Raw genomic sequence first — 26,053 nt, 5'->3', positions numbered from 1 at the left:
AGCATGCCTATGCTGATATATATGCGCACTAGAAAAATCTAAACAGACTTATATTATGGCCAAAAAAGCATTGCTTGTTTAAAAAGAAAAGATTATTTTTCAAGTTAGTGTAAAATATTGTTCAACCAGGCTGGACAATAGATGCAAAATTTAGGCACATAGAGCCAATGATTGCGTAGATTTCGTACTACTTCGTGAAAAGGGCTGGTTTATTCTTATGATTAAGTTTGTTGCTACAGGCTACAGCTTTGATGTCATCCAAAGTGGAAAGTGTAAAATTAATATTTATTATTATTGTTTAATCGACATATACGAAATTCGTTTAAACCAACTAATATATATATATGATTAACTAACTAAAATATATATATATATATATATATGTAAATGAAAATCCAAACATTACGGCATATATGTCTTCTTATTATTAAATAATTTATACATTTACTAAATCAATGCAAAAATACTGTGTGGGATGGTGGCAACGTCGAAAGTGACGACGATTTACCACTGGCCACTGACGGAGTTATCGACACTTTTTTGGTGCATGTACACTCGAATACTCTTTGCTATGCTCTAATAACGTTATTTTTTTTATGTAAGCTTTCCTTGATCTCTTCCACCTTTATCAAGTATTTGTCGGAAGTTTAAATCGTCAGATCCAGTGGCTGTTCTATCATTGTTTAGAACGGCCATAGTTGTTGCTGAGCTCTCATAGCTATTAGTGGGTTTAGTTGCTTGAATATGCAGCTTCTTAAAACTGGGTGATATGACAAATGAATGAATAAAGCAATGAATTAATTCATGGAGAGATAACCCGGATTTGTCCACAATATTACTAGGTGTTGCCGCCAACCGCCCCCGCGGTTCATACGCGCGCATTCGGACACACTTGTTTCGTCACATGAATAAGATGTTTTTCCATTTGATATCTATATATTTATATTGATATATACATTGAACACGACAAGTAGTATGAAACAGTTTGGCTATGATTACACAGGTGATAGCCTTTCTTCAGCTACCTAATATATAATCTATAGGTATCATGGCTTCCAAGTAAATGTAATAGATCATCCTCTCAATCATTTCTGTTTTCTGAATTCGAATTTGTAATATCTGTACGGGTGTTCTTGTACTTATAGGGACCTTATAGAATCAATAAGTAGAGAACATAAACCTGTTTTTTTATCCAAGTAGCTGCGTCATTTTTAATCAGCTCCAACACGCTTTATTATCAAAAAAACAGCTTCATTTTTATTTGTCGTCTACGAAAATGTCGGTCTTATTCTATAAGTGCCTTTCACGATACATGCGTATCCTTAACTCAAACTTCCATTTTGGTTTAAAACACCACCTTCGGTCATGCCTGCTTTTAGATCATGGCCTTATCAGCGCTGCGGTGATGGTTCCAAATAGCCCATTTAGAAGCACTGTTGAAATTTTATTATAATGCTGTTTGATGATATTTAATGATGCTGCCGGTTGTGGTGCAACTGTGATGTGTTATCCTGCCCCTGCTGAGAGGTATACTGCTGATACAGAATCTTTTCCTGCTGATCCTGATACATGTGGCGCTGTTGTTGCTGTTGCTGAGTTGAGTACATTGTTTGAGAACCCCACGAATAGCGGCCCTAAAAAGGTAGATGGCGAGAGCATTAGGCAAAACGCACGTAGATCTACCTCGAATACATATACCAGTATATGTTTCTTTTTATATATATATATATATATATATATATATATATATATATAGAGCAACTTGTAACGACTCTACCAAATGCCACACTTGCAACATTTAGACTCGTCTTGATGCATTGTGAGTTAGAATAGTGCTGTATATTCATCATTGACTAGAAGAAGTACATCATATAGCGATAATAATCTCTAGTGGGGAAAAGCAGTAAAGCTCAAAAATAGCTAACAACAAAATGCTTTGCACTATAAGGAACCTAAATACCTTTTGAAAACTGTTTCCATTTAGCAATACATATGAGCTATGCGGAAGATAAAGAACCAAGTATAGCAGAGAAGCTATATTGTAACAAATGCAATTATCTGCCTAAGACTTTGGCTGTCTTCTCGCCTTTATTTACCGATTGTGACACCGGAGTGGGGTGGGCGACCTGTGGCACGGATGAATTCAATGCCGCCTGACGCTGCAATTGTTGTGATTGTTGTGACGTAGACTGCTGGTGAGTTGAGTTCTGATAAACGGACGTCGCTACTGCAGCCGAGGCTGCTGCTGCTGCTGATGATGTGTAATATGAAGGGATCGTTGTCGCGGGAGAAGCCGCTTGGGAATGAGAAGTCATCGACGACGGGAAGGACTTCATACCCTCCAAATTAGATGAGCTTCTGTAATGTAAGAACATTTGGCAGAATATGTGAATTACCAATGCTGGGAAACTAGTACATTGTAACGAAAATGTGTTTCACCCACGCACGAGGTCTCCTTGCAAGAGTTCAATAAAAAAAAAAACTGCTAAATTACTAGCTCCTATGTATAGTATCAAAATTTAGTGTCTTCTCTTTTCTTCTGACAACTATTTTTATTATTAGTGATTTCAGAAAACAGTTTTTAGCCAACCTGTCCATCCGAAGACCTTCAAATTCTAGTACAAGGAAATAAATTGTCTAATTATTTTCGTTCGGCATCTTTTTCTTTTCCCTTATTGCATTTCGTATATATATGACCATTCTCTATGATGAAGGATATCAGTCTCTTACGAAATCGAATAGAAGTTATACCTCTGCTGCTGCTGCACCTGCATCCCTTGTTGCTGTGATGAACAGTTAGTGCCGCTGCTGCTGTTGGAGCTTCTGTTGTTAGCTGAAGAGCTTGTATTCTTATGAGGCTGCTGTAGTGCCTCGTAGATATTGTATGAGGACGGCATTGATGCACGCGGTAACTGGGGTGATTTATGTTGCTGCTGCTGCGACTGCTGCGACTGCTGGTGCGAGGAACGGTGCGACGGGGGTGACATTAGCGAAGCAGCTCCTCCCATTGTATAACTTCCAACAGAATTGCCGCCGGACGTTGTTGTAGGATAGTTGCTGCCGCTACCACCGGTGGTCGCGCTTCCAAAAACAGCTGCGGTTACCGAACTGCCTGTAGATGACAGGTGTAGCGTGTTGCCTCCACTGCTCGGGTATGAGTTTGTGGCTGCGAACGTTTTTAGGCGCATATCGTTATATTTTTGAAGGCCTACATTCTGACGGGCGCATTATAAATACGGGATAGTAGTATCGCATAGAAGTTGTTAAGCAACTCCAGAACATTTCCTCTTTAAAAATTCTTGAGTCTTCTAAATAAGATAGGTAGAGTTGGCAATCGGACGACCCCGCTCTTCCTACGTACTTACCAAGTTGCTGCGTAATTATTCGATCCAACACTTGTGATGCCATGAGGGGTTCTTTGTCGCGCGGTAATGTTGACTGGTGACCACTATTGCTCGTGTGCGTTCCAGCGCCACCTGCGTGGTTGCTGTGAGATCCTCCGCCTCCCCCTAGACTACCGCTGCCACTGCCGTGCTGCTGCTGCTGCTGTCCACCAGACTGACCGCTTGATCCACTGTAGTAATTGTTATGAGATGAGCCCCCATAATGGCTATTGTTGCCATTGTTTGCCCCCTGGTGGCCTGCCTGAGGCGTCGATTGCTGTTGGCTGTTATTCCCTGATTGTTGTTGCTGGTATTTGTGCTGCTGTTGTTGATAGGTCGGCGTGGCAGATTTCGACTGATGGTATTGTCCGCTGTTATTGCTGCTACTGTTGTTCGTAGCCGCCGTATGAGTTGCTCCAGATGACGCCATCGTCGTGGACGATTGGGTCGACTTGTGGGTTGTGCCTGATGAAGGGTAGCTGATAGAGCCAGCGTTCGAGGCCGCTGCAGCTGCTGCCGCCGCAGCTGCGGCCACCTTCTGCGAAAACTGAGAAAAGAGAGAAAACAGCTTGCGTATTAAAGCTCTACTTTAAAAAAACGAACACTTGTGTTTAGTTGTTGAATCCGAGCATTCAAACGATATCCTACGTATTATCGAATTTTATATATAGACATATGTTTTTATTTATCGTATTCTGGAACACTAAATTATTGGTAAGTGCAGTGTTGTTAACTTCGTACCTGAGCAAAGGCTTGCGCCGCGGACGGCGACGTGACGGCAGAAGTTGATGAACCGACGCCTGTCGATGCATTTGCCAATGCGCCGCCCGACGTGCCAAAAGGTGGGCTTTTCTGTAATGCCGCTTGGTAGTTTGCTTTTAGCAGAGGCGTGGCCGAGTGCTGCTTTTTTGGTGGAGCAGGAGTCTGGGCTGTAGCCGATGACGCATGGTTGGCAGAGTTAGTGCCTGTCGTCGTCACATTTGCTGTCGTGGCAATGAGAGGAGCAAATGAATCGCCGAACGAAGGAGTCTCCACCTGTGGCAGAAGTTGTGACGCCGTTTGTGACGGCTGTTGTTGCTTGGCAGGAGATGAGGTGATGACACTCATGTGAACAGGGGTTGTAGCAGAATCGGAATGGGCTGCGGCTGACGCCGCTAACGGGGTGCTGGTAATACCTATAGGAGAGCATCGATCGTTTATAGCGCTCGATGTTGGTGGACTCACTGCGGGTGACGGTACCCGCTCTTCTTTCACTAGTACGGAAGGCGAATCTGAAATGGTAGACGATAATAACAGAGCGAGTAAGTAAAGGCTACAACCACTCCACTTCCTCCAAATTGTCTTTTTTACGTATGGCTCGTATGCTGACAATGCTATAACTGCTCTGACAAGATTCGTAAGATAAGATGTTGAGATGTAATTGAGGGATGTCATGAGCGGACCAATATGAATATATACTTTCAGAAGTGACTTGCTTGTCAGGGCTTGTCAGAAATCGTAACTCGATGGAACAATCCAATTAAGCATTATGGTGCCGGTGTGTTGCGTAGGTGAACTGACCAGAGATCACAGAAAGAACGGAATGGCCGGAGTCACGATGCTCGCGAGAAGCAGCAGACGAAGTGCCAGTTCCTAATCCCGGCGTTAACGGATGACTTCGGAGCCCGCTAGGCGGGTCTTCGGGCGTCCGTGTATTTGCACCTGACGAACCTTTCTCACGAATGACTGAAGTGTTTCCTGGGGTAGTGGAACGCGAGGACGGTGTCACGTCCAGCTGCTGAAATCGACAAAACGACGCACAATGAACTTTCTGTCAGCGCATACGCAATTATTGCTACCTTCAGCAATGCCTTAACTTGAGCATTAGCGTAAAATATTGTGATTTACCGGTGTATTACATGAGATGCGTGGTTTCATATCATAGAGCACGTAGATGATTAGACAAAGGTCTCTTACCTGCATGGCATCCTTATACGAATCCTTTAATGGCGTTTCGATCGACGAGTATGAATTATTTGCACGGAGAGCTCCAAGAGGCGTCGTTGGTGTGTGCGGGGCGCTAGGTACAACTTCCACGCCAGGTGTGCCATTGGCTCCCCCGAAGTTTTGCAGCTGGGTGAGTTTCCGGGGAGCAGAACCGATAGAATCAGAGCGAGCTCTCTGAAAAAGTTGCTCCTCGCGAGCCATCCGCAACAGGGTCCGGACATTCATCCAGCCACGAGGCCACAAAATAATCATCTGTCGAGGACAAACGAAACACTTAAATAATGCGTGGTATAGGATTCGCAACCGCTTGAATTATCAATGTTCGATGAATCGTTCTGTCAGTTATGAGGGTAAGGAAATCACTTCTAACATGTACAGGAAAATTTATGAACCGTTTAGCGCTACTTACATCAATTTCGAAAAAGTTTCTGACGTAGTCTTCGGCAGATGTCGCCCGTAGTTTGGACACTTCATACGTTTTGAGCTTGAGCGAGACGACTTCTCGGAAAAGACGTCTTAGGGCATCTGTCCATTCAAATATCCGGTGAACGCGGACATCGTTATCCTCGGCTTCCGAGTCAGAAACACCACAAGGTGTCTGACCCGCCTCTTTACACCGGCGTCGATACCTTTCCAGTTGCTCCTCAACCATATGATTTAATTCGGCTTTAAATCTGTAATTCAACACGATAACATCAACCAGTTTATTAACTTTTTTTTCGATAAGGTTTATAAATACCTGCTTAAGCATTTGCCACATTTACACCCTGTCTCCTCGATTATGAAAGAACTAAGTGATTACAGGCCAGCTTTTACTTACATTATCCTTTAGTTACAAAAACAAAACTTGAAATAATACGAGCGTTTCATGAATTATAAGTTTATTCTTCAAACCCCATTCTAAAACTGTTGACGCATCCTACCTCGCCATAGGTTCTTTGACTTTCATATCCTCTTCGTCCAATCGCAGTTTTTTTATTCTTTTGAGCAAGGTTTCTTTACTGCAAGGCAGGTGTGCCGTCAGATAGGCGTATAACTGAGTACGTTGTGAACACGGAAGGGATTGACGTGCCATTCGATCAATATGAAGTAAGGTTTCATTGACGCCTGTAGGAAAATACGAAAACAAATTCAATTTACTGAAGAATTATGAACAAATAAAGTGTGTTGTACTGAAAATTGTCATTTCTGGGAAGCTTAGAATTTTTCTACTGCAGTTTGCCTATTGTGCGCGGCCATCTCAGTGGTCGACTTACCGTTTGCCTGGAAAAACTTGCTCTTCCCAAGGTTTTCTCTGGCCACTGCTGTAATGTCTGCGATCATTTTCTCAAGATCGCGTGGCATACGGTCAGGCAACCTGACGGCAGCGTCAGGTAGCCTATGAAGAGCGAATTCATTGGCCGCTCCAGCAACTGATGCAGAATAATCAATTTTCTGTTCGATCATCATTCGTTCCTTGTCCCTTGAGTCACCTCGGTCCCGTGGTTGATCTATTCGTTGTTGCTGTTGCGATTGCTGCTGACTACTGACTTGTTGCTGCGACTGTTGCTGCTGTTGTGACTGAAGTTGCTGTTGCAACACGACCCGCTGTTGATCTCGTTCACGGTCCTTTTCGGGTTCGCGATCCTTTTGGTGAATTTGTATACGATCTCGAGCTTCTCGATTGTTGTCTTTCTCCCGTTGTAATAGTAACCGCTCCTTGTTGTCCCGGTTACTAGTATCTTTATTATCCTTCGGTACGGTGAGCTGTTGTTGTTGGCGTTCTTTTTCGATTCGTTCGAGACGTTCCTTGTTTTGTCGTCGTTCCTTTTGGCGTTCCTCGCGTTCCATTTCTTCTTCCTGCTGACGCAGTAACTCCAGTTCCTCCTACGAATAAAATACCGAAACAAGTTAAAGCATAATCAGCAAATATCCAAAAATCTCGTCCCTTGTATGACTTGAACCGACTAATGATAAAACAATAATCCCGTGCCACTTATTGCACTTAGCTCATCTAGGTCGTACCTCTTCGACTTCTTTTTTGTTTTGTTCACGGGCTTTTCGTACTACAGACTCAATTGCATCATCCAGTTGTCGCTCCTGCTTGACACTCATCCTCTCTAACAATTTTTCTTTCATTTCCTTGTCCTTATCCCGATCCACTCGGTTCAAGTTGTCTCTGATTTCGTCCTTGACAGCTTTTTCTCTATCCGTTTGTCCTGCGTCATCCGGACTTCTATCGCCATCAGCGTCTTCATCGGAACTACTTTCAATCCGCTTAATCTTTTTCTTCAGCATAAGCATTTTTTCTTTTCGTTTTTGCCTGCGGTCCTCACGCTCCTTTTCACCCAAGCCTTGATCTCGATTATCCTTTGAGTCATCCGAATCTAATCGCTTGCGTTTTCGCCGTCTTTTAACCTTCAAGGGACTCCGCTGTTTTTCCTCTTTCGGCGATCGGGCTCGTTCGCTTTCTACAAAATAAAAAAAAATTGACAAATATATTTTTAGTGACATGTTGCCTATATATTCAACTGAATAAAGGGGATTAACTTTAAAAGGCTAACCTTAGGGATGAGCTTACTGAAATTACACCAGTATTCATTATCATGCAATAATATAGACAGCATCGTCTATCTAACTGACCTTGCTCGGAGTCTTCGTCGGGTGGCGAGTCTTCTAACGTCACCTTGTTTTTATTGGCCTCGTTCTGCTGATGATAATGCATGTACTGGAGAGGTGGAGCGTGAACAAACTCGAGCTCACCAGAATTAATGTAGAATCCACCATGCTTTGTGTTCAGGTCCAACGGCACTACTTCATCATATGCCTCTCCATTGTCGATAAACGAATCGTCTTCATCATAGCTGACGAATTACAATGCCCGAATTCGAGACGTTAAGTTCGATCAAGGATCTTTAAATAGTATTTAAGGGGGGTACGCATATATTCTCGAGGCTTACGTAGCAATTTCAGTTTTTTAATCAGTACGAAACAAAGGAAAACTCATCTACCTGCTGTCTTACCTGTATGTATGCAACTGAACTCAAATCATATACGTCAATATCTGTATTAGCCATATTTTCAGCTTAACGAGAAATAAATTTCCCTAAAAAATGTCAGATTTACACCCCTTAACGTTGATTCATAAATGCGCATATCTTATTATATACGCATAATCTACAGGTACTGAAAACTAGCAGAACTAGTTCTTGCATCAAAACCACTTACCCTTGACCTCTATCGACGTCATCGTCCCAGGCCACTTTCACTGAGCCATATTTCTCTTCCATTTTCCTAGCAATCGCTGCCACTTCGTCCTCATCTGACTCTTCAAAAGGATCATCGCCTTCTGGAGGTTCCGGTTTGCACCTCTGTAAAGCAGAAAACACAATACAAAGCTAGCATATTAAGTTTGCGTAGTTTTCTCCAAATATTGGGAAAAAAGGCGAGCAATAATGAATAATCACCAAACAAACAAGCTATTGCGCGTGCGATAGTTGTCATTTGTTGCATGGATCTATTCATTGCACATTGTACGCACGCTTAAATCAATAGGATCTAAATCGACTATTACGTTCTTATCCAATCGATAAAATCACAAAATCAATAATTGGATTTGAGTGAAGTCTTATATAAATCAGTCCAATGTCATGTTGCAAGTTATCACATTTAAGCAACGCATTTTTTCTGGAAATGTAAGTGTGAGATGTTTTATGTATTAACCCTGGTTTTCATCATTATAGTACTTGCTCAAGAGTATTCACCGAATTTCAGATGTCTGCTTCACTTTCCCAGTTTTCACTGGGCCATTTCCATACAATTTACTTACTATACTTAAGACACTGGTTAAAGACAATATTACTGCCAATTTAAAATTTTAATTGTTCACTGCAACGACTTTATATATAAAGGTCACTAGGGCAAAAAATATGTATTTTGTGTACATTCAGGTCTGAAGACTTAAGAGACTCAAAAAATAGAGACAAATATAGCAAGGTGTTTGTATGACGGCTAGTTGACGCAAGAGCTCGCCCTGCTACGAAAAAGTTCTGTATTTAAGAAAATTAGCACAAAACTTTCTACCAGGAAATGACATCAATTCGACCTAACTTTCCTGTTAGTGAATTTGCACATACGAATTTTCTATGCAGGCACCATATAAAAAGGTAACAATAGAGATTCAGCAAATAGAGCGTCGCAAACTATTTGGCAATTGTTGTAGCTTATAAAGTAACCACGAGGTTCGATTTCCATATTCTGTAGTTGCCTGTCGAATCGTTAGTATTCTATATAATGACAGCAAATCAGTAAACAAGGACGCAAACAACTGAAAAACATTAACATGTTTTTAAGTAAAGTACTTTAAGCTCTCCATTAAATGCATTAGGAATTTCGAGCAACATGCGTTATTATTAAGCACGCACGTATAGTGGTGACAGAAAATACAAGGACAACGAAAAAAAATATATTTGTGATTCAAAATTTATTTAAACACGTTAACATTTTAAACAAACATCAGAATTTGTCTTTTACCTCACCTGATTAGTTATTTCATAAAGACAAAAGTACACTGCCGATGACAACATTAAACTTTGCAACAGGTGCATAAAGAAAAATATGGGAGGCAGTTACAAATATCTGTCTATCTAATACCTTTATCTACTTATTACTATTACAGCTCTGCCGTTCAGAACAACTAATGATAGTCTAACAAGAACTTTTATACTATAACAGATAAAATATATAAATAAAAATCATAATCATACATATGTAATGTGGCGTTCAGTGTTTCAGAACACAGATCTCTTAATTTCTTGTAAATTTCTTGGAATCGTGATCAATAGTCGACAGACATGTAGTATGCACAAAATTTCCAGTAAGTTGCGGTGCTACATACACCTATAGACCCACAAATGAAAGTAATCAATGCTATCGTGTTGTCGGTTAAGATTCTTGTTGGTCCCTTTTCGCCGCCTGTTATACTACGTTTACCGGGTTCACTCGGCCTTTTTTCTTATTTTTCAGCCGGAGGCTCCGTACTTTCCTTTTCAGTTGAGAAAGTTTCACCTTGTATAACATCACTGCTGACTTTGGCTTCAAGCTGTTCTGGAACGCATAATCCGGCCATACACTTTCCCGGAATTAGATAGCGTGTGCCAAGTACGGACACCTCCTTAGTTTCACGGACAGGTATCTTGCATTTGGTCAATTCTGGTAACTTTTCCTCTACTATGCGCACATCTCCACGGATCTCAACCTGCCCTAAAACACCTACAACTTGGCAGGCTTGCCTGCAGTCATCATCCGGATTTTGGGTCAGCACGGAAGGGTTAACCACTGCACTCTCATAGGGTTCACACCCAGAGGCGTTTCGCATTCCCACTGGTGGAACTGTGATCCGAAGATTGAACACTTCAATATGGCCATCGAGGTATGAGCGAGGACTATAGGGAACGTGCTTTCGGAGATCTTTTTGAAACGGTGTGTTTTGATATTCTGACAACTTGACCGGAACACATTGGCAGTGATCGTTGCAACGACCAAAACTGTACGTAACATTGAACCCGCTGAGGCGTGACTCAACTGGGTTCCGACAGTAATGACCCTTTGGACGGCACGCAGCCCGAGCGCGACGGGGTTGTTCGTCGGCAATCTGCACTCCTCCGAAGTATCCATCCATGATACAGACCAATGAGCAACCTACATCGCCCGATACCTCCAGCTCCCTCTCATAGAGCTCACAACGGTGCTGGTTTCGAGATTGCGCCTCTGGAACTGAGATCTCGATCCGGGACCACACCGGCCGCCATTCGATTATCAAAAACGACAGGAGGATGGCAGATAGGAATCCCATCGCAACTGGAGATTTCTTTTCAGTGGCTGAAGAACGTTTGGCCCAATACGATACTGTGCTTGAATGCGCTGATTCAGCGGACTCATTGCAGACAAACGAAGCTGGTCGCAACGAAGAGCTTCAGAAGGATCACCTTGGATTGGAAGGTCACACCCAGCTTTTACGTCACCATTTACACGTTGCGACGCGCTAACATCAAAATTTATTACCGCGAGAGCAGAGAAGCTGAATGTGGCAGCTTTAAAGCAGCAGAACTTGCTAATGCTAATAGTGTGTCTATACAATAATGGGAAAACAGGGTGAGATTATCAATCACAGGGCCATCACGGAACGCTTCAACTTAATCAAACAATCATAACAGCACAGAAATTGACGAACTGCCGCACGAAGTAACTACAGTTGAATTATCAGCTATACACATTACAGAATAATAAGCTGATCAAAAGCGTTCGTAACTTGGCGAATGCAAAGAGGTGCTTACTGGCTGTCATACGTTCTAACAATGGCATGATCGCACTTTTCCCACTTTCTGACTAAAGTCTTTCTCAGCGGCCCACTCTCCGGCGGCTTGCACTGCTTTGTTTCCTTTTTCTGTCGGACAAGTTTCAGTACTCCTGCGGTTAGCGCAGCTCGCCCTCGAAGCGGTCAATAAAACAAGTTAGAGGCAGCAGGCACGTAAAGCACATATAGCTGGCAGTGAAGGTTTCTGTCTGCATTTAATTGCCTCATCGACATAGTGAACAATATTGGAGACAAGCACAAATACGTCAAAATACGACCGTTCGTCTTCCCGTCTCCCCTCCGCCCTAGGCTGCTTTTGTGCTTCTAGACATAACATTGTCCGACATACAACACGCACATACTCGCAGACAAAGTTACCACCAAATGAGGAAGCCTTGCCCCAGTCGCTTCTTCAACTACTACTACTACAGGCATTAGAGTGGTTCCGACTGCTCTTACTATTATTACTAGGTCACAATACTAGTCCCTATAGCAAATACGGGTCTCCACCGGAGAAACACTGACGGCCCTCCCTACCTAGCCGATCTCCCGTCAGATATGGATAATTCACAGCAAATGAGCACTTCACTCGTTTTTTTTGGTTCTTTTAACACGAACGACTTCTTTAATACTGTGGTCTATTTTAAGAAATTGTTTTCGCTCAATAAAAGGCAAATTAATTAATATCATCCCATCTAAATGTTTTCAAAATTTTTAAAGCTGTTATAATTTGTACTATACAACGGTACATTGCATTTGCTAGAAACGAAACTAGAATCTTATTTATTAGTAACCCTTGTCTTATACTGCAAGAAATCTATCTTCAACAATACCAGAGTTTAATAATTGATTGTTCAACAGGTTATTCAATTACCAATAGCACAATTTGCTATACTTCAAGCAGCTTTTCGTACGCGTTGTTAACATCATATTGTGATTTTTCAGCATGTCAACGAGGCGACCAATATATGTATCGGTAATAATAATTGACACATAATTTTTAAGGATTGTTATTGTGACGACAAATGAAGAAATGGCCTTTAAGTTATTTGTGCTGCTTTTCGTCAAATGGTGAAATCCAACTATTAATTAACTAGTTTGCAGAGATACGCCTGAGTCTTAAAGAAGAAGTTTAATTAATTTCAAGCACAGAGCCATAGGCTCTAGTAAAAAAATTGTTCTTTAATAGCCTTAAATCTTTATAGAGGTGATCGATTAATATTTCATTTGGTATCTTGTTATGAGCTAAATAGGATGAATATCCAAGCATACTCGAACACCGTCTGAGTCATTGCAGAACAAAACAAAAAAAGAAATGCCACCCTATACTCAACTAAAGTTTTCGAGGGGTTCTTGACCAATGCAAAAAGAAAGAACACCGCTACACAACTATAACAATTGTGATGACTACAGTAACATACGACATTTATGTCGTAAGTAATGATTTACCATTTAATAGACGTGTCTGCAAATAAGGCGGCAACGGTTACGCTAAGCGGGGGATGGCGCACAGCTATCCAATGATTTCAATAACTGAGTTGATTTCATTATCATCATTCTTATCACACAATTGTTATCGTAGGACACTGTCACTTGACAAGAAGACGCAGAAGTCAACTGGCGTTACCTAATCTAGATAAAGAATAACATGCGCTGTATGCTAACCTGTCCAACAAAATATATCTAAATTGACATCGGAGATGGACATAACTGGACTTCCGTAATACAAACCCTGAACTTTGTGCACATTTGACTTGTACAGCTATCCAATGCCAGAAACACTGAATAGTAAGAACTAAATCTTGAAACAGTAGTGAGACAATCAGTGTATCTATCCAGAATTTATAGTCACGAAAAAACATTATTTTTTCGTAAGAGTAGATAGTCAGGCCTGAGCTTACTTTGCAACAACAATACAAGCAGAATAGCCGAAATCAAATATCCAATGGAAGGATCAGATACTAACGGCAATGACAATGATCTGATTTAGTAATCTGCCCGGTTTGACTGCACTAGTCTAGTTATGTCGCGTCTATTAGGGGCTTTCTGTATAGGTGTAATATACCTTGTGATTTCGAACGAGTTCGATATAGTTAAACTCGTGGCAGACGTCCTCGTTGGGATCGCCGAGATCCAAGTTGAAACGCATCGTCAGGCGTTTCTTTCTCTTGGAAGAGGCCGGTTTCGAGCCGACAGCGCCGCCGCCTGCTGGATCACCGACTCGCTCGGCTAATCGGTCAACCGCCGGCTGCAGCGACACTCTCCTGGGCTCGGACATGACTATTTGCTTGGCAGACTAAGCAAGGCTAGCTGTCCTAGCTGGCTAGAGCCAGCTGTGCTAATGGTATTAATTTGTTTTGATGTTGCCGATGATAGTAGAGCTGCGGCGGCTGTATCACCAGCCCCAAATGTCGCGCTATTGAACAACACGGCACATAACTTATCGCTTCGACGACAAACAGTTCTTGCTTTAAACCACCATTGCTCTCGTCGTCACACATACAGGCGATCTCGGCACACACTCGCACGGTTTGTATTAGGGGGGTGGGTGGGGGCGGCAGCTATACGCTCAGTAGTGGGTTGTTCTTCTTGCATTCGACTGCACTACTCACACAACAACAACTACTATCACGCAACAACAACAACACCACCGACAAGTGTTCACACACTTCTTGCACTATTGCTGCTGCTCCTGCTGTTGCCGTTGCCCCTGCCGCTGCGACTGCTGCTGCTGCTGCTGCTGGTCGCACTTGAATAAGGCCAGCTTTTTTCGAACGCACTCTCTCTATTTGTTGACATCGGACGCCTAACCACTACTGGAAGGAACATCCATTGCCAATATGATGATGGCGCGCAATTTGAAACGACCTCTTCAAGGTGGTCTGCTACCGTAAATTGTCTTCGAATGCATTAAGGCGGTTGATATCGGAAGTAGGGTTCGCCTAGTTGCAGTCATTTGGCTGGTCGACACGTTTTGTTTTGGTAAAGTTCATCAATTTCTATATGCCTATAGCCAATTGAATCGTAAGTTGAAGTTATCACTATGATATATATATATATATATATAGATATACATATACATATATATATATATATATATATATATAGGGAACTGAGCTAAGAAGCCGCGGTGCCAGCTGGTGGATAAATAAACAAAGATTGTGACGATAACACCATAAGTAAAGAAGTGAAAAGGCCACTTAGTTGGCTGGTGTTTCCTTTGAAGGAGAGAGCATCAAATGTGATAGTCGTTAGAGAACGATGAGCGCTTGCGGTGAACAGGCGTGCGACTAGTAGGACGTAGAGGTTCTGCTCCGCGGCACGGAATCTCATATTTGTCAGTTCTTGCGGTGGTCGCCTATAATAAGATCTGTAGCTGATTCGTAGTTAATCGTGCAGCAGGCGCATAATAGGAAGCAATACCCATTACGAGTTTCAACCCCATATAATTTTACTTAAGTAGTGTTATGATTTATTAAGTAATACAACTTTAATTTTATAAATTCTCCGCAGTATTAATAGCAACAAATACAGGACACATTCGAGTGGTGCTGTTTTTTTTTATTATGCTTTTATAGCGTTCGTTCATTTGCAAACTAGTTTGATTGCGTTAGGCTTTGATTGAACAGTTAATGAAGCTCAAAGACTATAGTATATACACATTTATGTATAAATGTATACATCTTTATACTTTTTTTTGATAAATAAAAATTAAAGGGTTGCCGATACTTCGTCAAAAATAAGTTCATAATGACATGAACTAAGTTAATCTGTCGTTTAACTTACGTTTTATTACGGCGTTTTTTAAAGCGTTTTGCTCCACTTTTCAGCATGACAAGAATAGCGTCTAATGGAATGATAAAGAATACAGAATGTTAAGGGATTTTAGCGTCTTCCGCGGTAGGTAAGTTTTTGTAACCTTATTTTTGCCCATAAGGAATCTTTGTTATATTAGCTAATTTTATTGACAAGGAAACAACTTTTGTCTACAGGTAGCCAAATAGAGCTAACGTGTTGTCCAAAAGTGGAACATTCATACGCTGTCCTCCGCTTAGTTAGTGCAATCGGCTAATAATTAAGGACCATGTACGTTGTATTAATATTTCTAAACAATATTCATTATACTGGAGAGTATTAATAGAATTAGGATTGAAAGATCAAAATTACTGCAGAAATTCATAGGAATGTCTGCCACCATTCCGCAAAGTTTTTGGAGCTTTGTAAAAATACTTGCAAAAAAAATCAATTCCGATTAATTAAAGGGGGTCTGTTCGTACCTCAAACCCTTGCTGCTTGGTTGGCTGGCCCTAGCGGCGAGTTTCCTCATTCCATACATTGCAATCCAGATTATCTAAAATGAGCATTAGTTGCTTGTGCTTATGTTACGTCCAGATAATCAAATTATGTAGAATAAGATTAATGAATAAAAGAAAAATATATTTTTCGCAGATCACTGGAATTGTAGAAAGGCAAATGAAATTACGTAACTACTGAACAGGCCCGTGGGTTTGCCCCGCGCCTGTCTTGCCATAATCTAAAGAAAATCGGACCCCCCTTCCGAAATGTAATGTTGAACTTGTATGTATGAAAGAGTACACAACTTTCCGAGATAAATATGTCCTAAATTTTCGGCGAGTGTTGAGCAAATTGCTAAAAGCAAAGTCAGCTTGCTTGAATAGACATGACGCAAAAGAAAAAGTTCCTTTAGACAGAACTTGAAAAAAGAAAAATTAAAAGTATCATCCAGTTGAGAAAAATAAATCGTGTATACCGAAATGGTTTAGATGTTATCAACCTTAACCAACAAATCAACCAAATTAGCATCCCTACTTCCAAACGAAAAGTAAACTACTTTTCCGGAAAAAAGCAATTCAAGTTAAATATTATAAATATTTTCTTTAAATAAAAAAAAATATATATTATGTATATATATATATATTCATTAGTAATAATTTGAGCGAAAATCACCACTTAACGGTTAAATCAAAGGAGTGTAAAAAATCAGTCAATTTTCTTGAAGTCTAATCTCTCATCCACTGTGTAGAACTGGAAAAGAATTTATACATGAATAATCCAGAAATTCTTCACGGTCGGTGGGCGATTTAAGAAAATGACAAGCTTGCTCAAATTAACAGTACACTATATAGAAAAGATAATCACCAAGAAGAAAATGGCATTCACGCGCACAGATGGCTAGACCTGCAGAGTAGGCAGACCCGGGGATTTGGTTTGTTCATGTTACACCCTGCCTAGTATAACCACTATAGTATACACCAGCAGTTATCTTGTCGCAATTACCTTGCCTACTAATCCCTTTATCCTTTTGCAACCTGTTTTTATACGAGCGTATTGGATTCGCGCTCACCCTAGCCTAACGTAAACTACTGTTGGATTGTATATCCACATCCACACAGTTATTCGGTTAAAACCTTTTTCAGACTCTGCACAATAAATTTCATTATTCCGTAGCTGATAGTTTGTTCCTCTAATTCTATTTCTCAGATTCAATCAATCTATGAGCAATATCGATCCCGTTTCCTCACTGAAACATTTCAACGGCTGCAGTGATCACATTAATATTATTATGAATTAGTATTAATAACGGTCGGCTAGTATTCGATCCGTATTATACCTAATCTGAGATTCATTATTCTGTCTTCTCATTTACTGATTATAGTAATTATTATCTTCTTAGTTTAGTAAACCCTTTCTTGGGGATTTCGTAAGCTTGGTGCAGTTATATAACCCATTAGTCTTGCTTATAATAACTTTGCTATGTATGTCTTAGTGTTTTTATTGCCTCGTTCTCGTCTATCCGTTAACCCATTACGTGTAACTGAGCCAAATTGAAAATCTCCCACTATCAACCCAAGAAAAATTTACTTCATTTGCATGTGGAAAACTATTTGATATCGTCGCCTCGATAATTCTACCACCCGGAGAAAATCATACAAATTATATCTAAAAATGGTTCATATATAATCAGTCTTTTGTAAGCTACCCAAATTAACATTACGCCTGCCTTTGGGACATGAAATTAGGCACCGAAAAAAGTATTTACCCTATAAAGCGGTCCTATAAGACATGAGTTCGTATTAAAAAAATTATGAACCACATAGGCCAAGAATCACCATTTTATACCTCAACAGTCAACAGAAAATGTTTTATTTCATTATATCATATTTAGCTGGCCAAAACTTTAATAAATGCTGAGATCGTTTGTATTTTATTAACCATTTCGCAAATTCTCCAAATTGACATTACGCCCCCTATGAGAAGAAGAAGCTATTCCTTAGAAGAAGTATGTATGCCCCCTAAAAGAAAATGAATTGATATAGTTTATATTTCAGGTTCTAACAATTTCGGGAAAACTATTTTTTACCGCCAAATCGTAAAAAGGTGAAATGTAAAATTTACCCTTCACATGTAAAAATGCGTGTGTTGTTTAGAGCTTGAAAAACAATATACAAATTATTGACGGTTTTCAGGCAAATTGCTCCGGCGTGCCTAAATTAACATTCCGCTTTATCGGAAAAAGGCCGACAACTATAAGGAGTCGATTTGGGTTGCACAGACAGGCCGACACATTCATATTCAGAAAAACGGAAAGTAATTGCAGGGCGCAGGAGTACGCGTTTACCGCTGGTGTCCCGCAGAGCTCGATCCTTGCACTATTGCCGTGGAACCTGACCTATGACGGGTTCTTAGATCTAGAAGAGTTTCTGGAGGGAGTCGAAATGCTGGCCTGCACCGATGGTTTACACCGATGGTGGTGCGTCAATTTACAACCAACCAACAATTAATATTAAGCTTTATAGAAAAAGCTTTTTCCTTTAGGAAAAAATAACATCTAGCCAACCGTCCTCTAGAAAAAGTATTCGGCCAATGAAAAATCAGCCCAACGCAATATACCTTGAAGGATCAACGTGGGTCCGAGAAATGGGCGGACACAGATTCTTAGTGGTAGAAATAGAATGAATGCATATCTATGCAGATGGGATATAGGTTATTATTTTCACTAAATTTATTGCGAAAACACTTTCCATACTCTATGCATGTGTTGTAGGTCACTTCAGGATAATATTACATTTCAGCGTCGTGGTCTTTGTGTAACAAGCCCATGGCATCATTCACACGAATAGAATCCGCAGATAACACTGGATGCGCAGCTCAAATAGTACGATGATCTCTATTATGCTTGGGAAACAAAGCTTAAGGTCAACGTCGATAAAGTTGTTACGCGTATGTGTCAACCGTAATCAACTTTAGCAGATTTAAAGGAGTAGCCCGTACGCTTTACTTAAAACCATCCATTCTTTCTAGATTCGGCTAGAATACACGACACAAAACCATGTGGCGAGTAGATCCTGATGGGCACGTATAGCAATTGTCCAGACGTCATCTATATTCTTCTACCTTCACTTCAATTATAAGTTCCTCAGTTATAATCTTGTTGCATAATAATAAATTTAAGCCTAATCAAATAGGCTTCTTAAAAGTAAAAATAATCATTTGTTTTTTAAATTGATCGATTAAATCTTCGAAATTTGATTAAAGGTTAGTTTTGCTTTGGCAGTTTTCATTAATACTGCAACTGCGATTGACACGAATCGGATAGCGTTTTTGGTAAAGAATAAAAAGAAAAACAATCAATTGAGTGCTTTGAATTTCCATAAAACTGACACGTGTCGGTAATACGTTGTCGCAGTAAGTTTTTCTTAAGCGAGTCAAGTTTAAGGTTCACGTTTACTTGAAAAATTATAGTTAAATATAAATGTAGCTTTTCTGTCAGAAAGCTAAACTCGTAAATCGAAACAAGAAGACGATGTGTTTTGCTCATCGGAACGTATAATGTTTCGGCCATGACCGCCTACAACTCTTTTGCACCACATGATGCACTAAAATGATGCCATGCTGGGTGTTGGCCTCTTTTCCGGCGGCTCGTCGACCTTGATGTATCTTCCGCACAAATTGGCCAAGCAGAAAAGATTAATACGAAATCAATACCTATCAGCGTAGAATATAGGTCAGCATTTTAAGCTAGTATTATTTTATCATCATTTAGAATCATTATTAGCTAAATTATTCGCCGCCGCTTGCTTTAATTTATTGTAGCTTCCCACGGTCGTTGGTTTAAGGTCAACTATGCTTCAATCAGATTTGGACACACAGTATCAAGTAAAATGATTGAACCGGGAAAAGGATTGTGAGTGTCAAGTTTTTTTAATAGTAATCTTACCTTTCTACAACTAATGGTACTGTCCAGATATTATAATGTGATATGCTACAGCTGACTGAGTAACATTTGTTTAAATAAATATCTTTATTTAATTGATATGGGATTCTTTGGGGTTCTCCGTGTGGCAAAGGCAAGTGCCTGCACGTATTCTCTCATTAAAATGCGCGTACATATGTTCATTTGATGTCTATTCATTTGGTACCCCTAAGTGTTTTGTCTATATCTACGAACAAATCTTCGGAATCTTTTTTTTTTTAGAACGGCATCAAGCTCTCACTAAAGGTCTAACCGAAATGGTTCTTGCTGAATTAATCTAGGGTTTCTCTAATGGACCACTGCAACTGCATCGCAATCACACAAGCAGCTATTAGTGTAGATGATAATTCCATATTTACCTTCTTAATATCTTATTTTCCTCGCTATGCATTCGAGGTAATCACTTCTGCCAACGCTGGTATTTGAACCATGCTTGTTCGTTAATGTTTACCATGGCAACGCATTTAAAGAAATCCATATGAGCCTGCCAGACCACACCTTTACCCGTTTACTGTTTATGAATATATAGCGCAAGATGGTGATTTTTTTAACAACATGTGCGGTGTGTAAGATGCTTGTATTACAATAAACATTGACCGATATCATGGATTGTTTATGTTAAGTGTCTTGTTTATCATTACTTGTGATAGCTATACATCTGTTAATATCGATCGGTACATGTACAATCCTTTTGTCTCTCCAAGCGTGTTTGAGAAAGTCCCAACTTGGGTCCTTTTGGCTAAGTTTGGTCAGCTACGCTAGTCGGCTAAGTGGGCTGTCGACGTTGTGATTCCTGTGACCAGACTGCGTCGTGCTTTTGAAACTCGTCAGTGGCACTTGCAGATATCTTGTTAACGGCAGTATTTTCGTTCTATTGTACCATGGCGCTACTATGTACTTCGTGTTTACCAAAGCAACTCCTCTAACAGATATTTTCTAGTAGTTCTGGTGGCTTTAGAGTAATCGGAAAAGCGGGTACCTACGACAAAAATAATGTATCGAATCTAATTCAAATATGGTTCTGTGTACAATTTTGCCCATTGCTAGATTAATCGGTTTACATGTTTTTGCCGAATGTGAAATTATAGCCTTCTTTATGTTTTAACGTGCTCATGATATATATACCTCTGCCAGGATAATTTCCTATTTGGTCTGACTCCAAGGTGTTTTGTCTTTGTAGTGTTACTGACCACGGGGCCGTCGGATGCATTCCTTGACTGAGCTTCACATGTTGTTCTGTAAATCCCTAGTCTCTTTTCGGCACATTCCGGAACTACCAGAAGAAGTCATGTATTGAGAACCATTTGTTGTATGGGATACATCCGCTTATCTGAGCATTACATTGTTAATTCTGTAGTGTAAGTAAGGTAACATTTATACACGATGCATATTGTTAGCGTATTCGATGCGAATTTCGTTTTTCGCTACTAAGGTAAGCCATCATTTCTATTGGTTCCATAGTTTCCCCGTGGGGTACGCTGTAATTGATAGAACGTATTTTTGGGGCTTATTTACTTAACGATTTGATTTTATTCATTGATGAATGGTTTGTAAGTTGGAATGCTACTTTTGAACACCCATCTTTCAAGTTTGTTTACAAAATCGTCTTTCAGGGCCGTGTGAAAACCACTATTGAATTCTTTGAATATTTTTTTTTAAATTTCCTGAATTTGTCTTCGTAAGCAACGTGCTACTTCTTGTGTCCTAACCGTTCGTAAAGCCAAACCGTCTGTAGAGTTACGTGTTCATGGTTCTACTACCAGACGTTCTATTACTTAGAACCCAGAGGTGCAATGGGTCTGAACTGTGACAGTTACATTTTTAACGAAATTTCGTAATGTCGTTTCTAACTCCTTGTTGTTGTCGTCATTGTATTGAACCTTTCCTTGAGTAGAACCTTTTATCGCCGCAAGGACATTTCAATATGGACTTTTTTGCTGTGTAATTTTACGGTTGATGTCGCACCCTTTGTTGCTTCAAAGGGTTGCCATGACTCCTTCGATTCGTTCGAAAAGGATTTACTTCGGCGCGATGACAAGAAGCCAGTACGTGTACTAAGATGATGTTAATCGTACAGGATGCTGCACTATGCTAGCATCTTCACTATGTATGGCTATTGCATATCGCTGCCGAGTATATGAACAAACTTATTCGAGGCAAGTTGCAGAACGCGTCATGAAAACGTGTTGTTATTTTTGTCTACGTATAACTAATGATGTAACGTTAACGGCAATAGTGGTGTTTGTTTGGCCTGATGTTTAGCGTACGCGCGCGGTGTTACCTGTATAATGGAACTTTTTTCATTAAATACTATTTCTTCTTTTCCATATGAATGACTAATTCATTGGTAAAACCGGCGCAGTTGATGAGCAGTTCGGTATTTGTCCTGGTGGTCTTGTGACTAATATCCTGAAGGCACTGAATCTTAGCATGAGACAGCATGCTAATATTGCACGGCTATTACAGTTCTATCGTGACGCACTGGGGTCCTACTAAGAACTGAACGGCTCACTTACTGACCTGCATAACCGAACTCCTTCCTTCCAAGCCACGAGAAGGGCTTTCGTTAATCAAACACAACTAATGAAACCTTTATATAATGAAAGCCTAGATTAGTATACAGCCTATCCCACTTGTCGTCGTGGTAATCATTAGAAACTCCACGAAGTTCATTCTGCGAATAAGGATTCGCTTAACAAACTCTGTCAAGACTGCGGAAACGTCGATTTAAAATTTACGCTATTTCATCTATTTATTTAACTATAGGCTTTAGCAAACGTACTGCTTCCTAATTCTATCCTGAAAAGACTAAAAATTAATGTTTGTTCATTAAAATTCGTGTCTATTTTAGAGCAAGTGTATTTCATGCATGAAGCGTACTTGCCGATCGACAGATGGCGATGACTTCTTTGACCTTGAAACCAATTTCTAGCTATTAGTGTGCTGAAAAAAAAAGATTTTTGTACGTATTAGATTTTTTTTTGGCTATTTTGGTTACTCGTTAAATATCATCTGCCGCTGGATAAGAGTAATAACAAATGGCTTACATATGCTTGTCGCTTGTGAGACGTGCCCATTTTCGCAGGGCTTCTGCCACTCAAGAACGCCTAATTTCATCCGATGCAATCTCGAGTTTTCCGGTGAGATTGAGTAAACCCGTATAGTAAGTGTTTTGCTTTTCCCAAATCGACAGGCAACGGGCCTGAATTGGAGTTTTGGGTGGAAAATAAGGTCAAACGCACAGGCACTTGGTGGGTGTTACAGAATATCTACGGAAACCACATAGTAAGCAGTTAGTTTAAATATTTCAGGAACAAAGGTGAGTTCAACGCAGGACAGTCCTGCGACTGCTATCGTGAACAAGAACTTGGTTAGGGTGAAACTATTCACTTGCCGAGCACTGAGCCACCACAAAAACCTAACAGAAAAGATGGAGTTATTGTTAGGCCATTTTAACCTGTTCACTAGGTACCAAAAAGCGTACGATAAAGCTTGTGCCGAGACAACTGAATATCTAGGTATTTGTGAAGAACTTTATCACGAAAAACCTTTGGCAATTCCGAAATAGCCAAGCTTAATTGAACACGTCATTACGGGTGACCAGACACAAACGTATGGCTATTAGGAAGAGACCACGATTCAACCTTTTGGATATCGGTTTAGATTGAAAAAAATCGCACATCGAAATACAAGACTAAGGTTCACCTCACGAGTTTTTTCGGCCTTTGGGGCATTTTTAGTTATGAGTTTATGCTTCTTAGATCCACGATAATCACAGAATACTATCAAGAAGCCTTAAACAAATTCGGCAGGCGTCTCCGACATAAGGGATCAGCACTCTAGCACAACAAGCCTCCGATGCTCCGTCATAAAAACGCATCACCTACACAAAATGCACGTCATCACTCGTGCAGTAAAAAAAACTGCGTGTTGCCGCCAACATTTCCATACAACAGACCTAGCTCTATGCAGGTTTAAGGAAAAATATGAAAGAAGTGTTTCGACGCTAAAAGCAGTTTGCGATATTGTAGTTCAGAGCGCAAGTACATCGAACCGGTGTGCTAGTCTTAATATCAGTCAACATAGAATAATAAGGTTTTGAAAATTTTTGGAGCGTAAAATTGACCTATACCATTGAGCGTAGGACTTAACCACGACCCGTTTGCACAGAAAGCATCAATAGCATCTTGAAAATGGTATTCAACACTGAAATTATGGAAACTGGAGACACACGAAGAATTCTTGTTCCAACCAATGTGTCTGTAGTGTATACGTGACAGAAAAACCTGGAATTGATTTATAAATAGTGGAGTTTTTTCAAAGAATCCCTTTACCTATCTACTGCTTTTTTATTCTTAAATAGTAATTGGGAGGGGAGGGGGTCCCCCTCCATAAGTTCGTTTAACTTTATTGGACTGTTAGCTCGCGTTGATGGTTGTAAAGATACGTTTTTGGTAGAAAAATGCATTTTTTAGATCTGTTTTGACATCTAGCAATGTCGAAAAGCTATGGAAGCTACCGGAGGCAATTTTGCCGTATGCGGCCTCATGGCTGAAAGAGCTCCTATGTAAAAGTGCTTTGCTTAGCTCAATAATTGCACCTTTGGACCTGAGAGTTTACCCTTTTGGTCGGACCGCCCGAAGGCATTTCTAAACGAAGACCGCTGGCACAAACGCAAAAATTACTCGAGAATATGAATTGCAGTGTCTTGATTATCGTGAAGTATCTTCAACCTATGAGATACCCTTGAACATTTCTCCCGATACTGAGCCGTAATAGTATCGGTATGTTAACGTAAAGCAGGGAAGCGAGTTGGCAGCTCCGGATACGAATAGAAACCCCCTGATACACGGATGTTCAGGAGAAAGCCGGAGATTTGAAGCCGGATGAACTTATGTTTGGCTAAACTGGAAGGGTTTTGAACACTTAAAAGAGCTTTGAACACTGCAAGAAGAGAGCGTTTTATCCTCCAAACTTTGCGCTGACGGCATAGCATTTTTTACAATCTCTGAAAAATGGAGCTCGCCTCAGAACAGGTGATAGTAAAAAAGGGCTTGAGAACGATCCGCTTTTGAGTTCTTCAACATCAGACCTGATAATTCGTGGTAAGACGACAAATTGGTTGACAAATGGGTGAAAATCATAAACATTTACGCAAACGCGCAACTAATGGATTGCTGAAATTTTGTTAGACTTCTGTTTTCAGCCGATTGATTTGGGTTGGTTGTCTATACCTTTCAAAATGTGCTGCTTCAAGTTCAGCTAGGAGACATGGACGTACACGCTATATAGCTGAAAAATGCATGTTTTAAACGCAATGAAGGGCACATTGCGAGCTCTACTCGCTCAATTTTAAATGTTGCCCTTATTTACTAGACGTTTTTTCGATACATAGTAATCAAACAGGTATCTTCATGACACTAGCCTGCAGTTTTCTGACATCTCCTTCTTAACTTCTTTACGGAAATGCCTGTGCTGCTATAAGGAATACAGCATTGGATCTATCCAAAGAGGCTTCTGGATAAACGGATACAATTTTCAGAATCAAAAACCTTAGCCTATTTATCTAACGGAAACATAGCGTTCAGTTTTCCAATTTACATTAATACATATGAAGAAAAGGAAAGCATTACTACTATTAGTTGCTAGTCGACGTACGTATATGCCGCTGCAGTAATTATCGGAGCTGGTCGTACCATTCAACGCCTGTCATTTGACATTTGAAATGTATCAGTTGTTCTGTTTTCTGGCACCTTCATAACATTTGGTATGGCTGTCTATGCCATGTAAATAATGCAACGAACAGCGTACACACAACTATTAAATTTGATTTGATTTTTAACGTCCGTTCTCTATTAGCTATACAATTATTGTCGTGCGAGAAAACCTAGGTTACTATAATAACACCTCATACTTAATCACTATTGTCATGACATATATGATAGTCGTTTTATGCCGTTCTCTTTTATGCCGCCTCAGTGACCTCAGCAAGGGTACCGTTTAAGGTCATGCCAGTTACGAACCTAATACATGTCGGTTTATACCAACCGTTCAATGTGCATAGTGAGTGCTATT

At 40.3% G+C, this 26,053-nt stretch overlaps 2 protein-coding genes across 7 annotated transcripts in view; one reads left to right on the top strand and one right to left on the bottom strand.

Moving 5' to 3' along the window:
• Nucleotides 1-402: 402 nt before the first annotated feature.
• LOC111269128 (uncharacterized) lies at nucleotides 403-14,432 on the bottom strand. 2 transcript variants are annotated; one of them, XM_022848509.2, is made up of 14 exons: nucleotides 13,769-14,432; nucleotides 8,577-8,719; nucleotides 7,992-8,212; nucleotides 7,374-7,819; nucleotides 6,626-7,235; nucleotides 6,293-6,476; nucleotides 5,779-6,043; nucleotides 5,340-5,621; nucleotides 4,944-5,160; nucleotides 4,125-4,654; nucleotides 3,366-3,930; nucleotides 2,752-3,166; nucleotides 2,097-2,358; nucleotides 403-1,634 (listed from the first exon to the last, which is right to left on the bottom strand). In XM_022848509.2, exons 1-14 carry the CDS (start codon nucleotides 13,979-13,981, stop codon nucleotides 1,470-1,472), a joined length of 4,518 nt encoding a protein of 1,505 aa, XP_022704244.1. In that variant the 5' UTR covers nucleotides 13,982-14,432; the 3' UTR covers nucleotides 403-1,469. The 2 variants fall into 2 exon arrangements, with proteins under 2 accessions (XP_022704244.1, XP_022704245.1); XM_022848510.2 differs by having other exon boundaries at nucleotides 4,944-5,157.
• Nucleotides 14,433-14,581: 149 nt separating this feature from the next.
• LOC111269121 (ras-related and estrogen-regulated growth inhibitor) overlaps nucleotides 14,582-26,053 on the top strand; it is a 17,614-nt gene continuing 6,142 nt past the window's right edge. The window contains exons 1-3 of one of the 5 annotated variants that reach the window (XM_022848499.2): nucleotides 14,582-14,685; nucleotides 15,534-15,607; nucleotides 18,192-18,475. In XM_022848499.2, coding sequence (XP_022704234.1) covers nucleotides 18,457-18,475 — 19 coding nt within the window. In that variant the 5' untranslated portion in view covers nucleotides 14,582-14,685; nucleotides 15,534-15,607; nucleotides 18,192-18,456. Of the gene's footprint in view, nucleotides 14,728-14,832; nucleotides 15,041-15,533; nucleotides 15,608-18,191; nucleotides 18,476-26,053 lie in introns of those variants that run through there. The other 4 variants (XM_022848498.2, XM_022848497.2, XM_022848500.2 and 1 more) reach the window with 4 other exon arrangements.

The sequence above is a fragment of the Varroa jacobsoni genome, unplaced genomic scaffold, assembly GCF_002532875.2.
Source record: "Varroa jacobsoni isolate VJ856 unplaced genomic scaffold, vjacob_1.0 scaffold_1356, whole genome shotgun sequence".
NCBI classification, from domain to species: domain Eukaryota; kingdom Metazoa; phylum Arthropoda; class Arachnida; order Mesostigmata; family Varroidae; genus Varroa; species Varroa jacobsoni.
The sequence above is the reverse complement of the archived record's forward strand: the minus strand, read 5'-3'. Positions and strand labels throughout refer to the sequence as shown.

Coding starts and splice junctions, on each gene's coding strand:
- LOC111269128 (XM_022848509.2), bottom strand. CDS start 13,981: ATGTCCGAGCCCAGGAGAGTGTCGCTGCAGCCGGCGGTTGACCGATTA. Junction 6,044..6,292: donor GTCAAAGAACCTATGGCGAG/GTAGGATGCGTC, acceptor GTTGAATTACAG/ATTTAAAGCCGAATTAAATC. Junction 4,655..4,943: donor CGTTCTTTCTGTGATCTCTG/GTCAGTTCACCT, acceptor CTACCATTTCAG/ATTCGCCTTCCGTACTAGTG.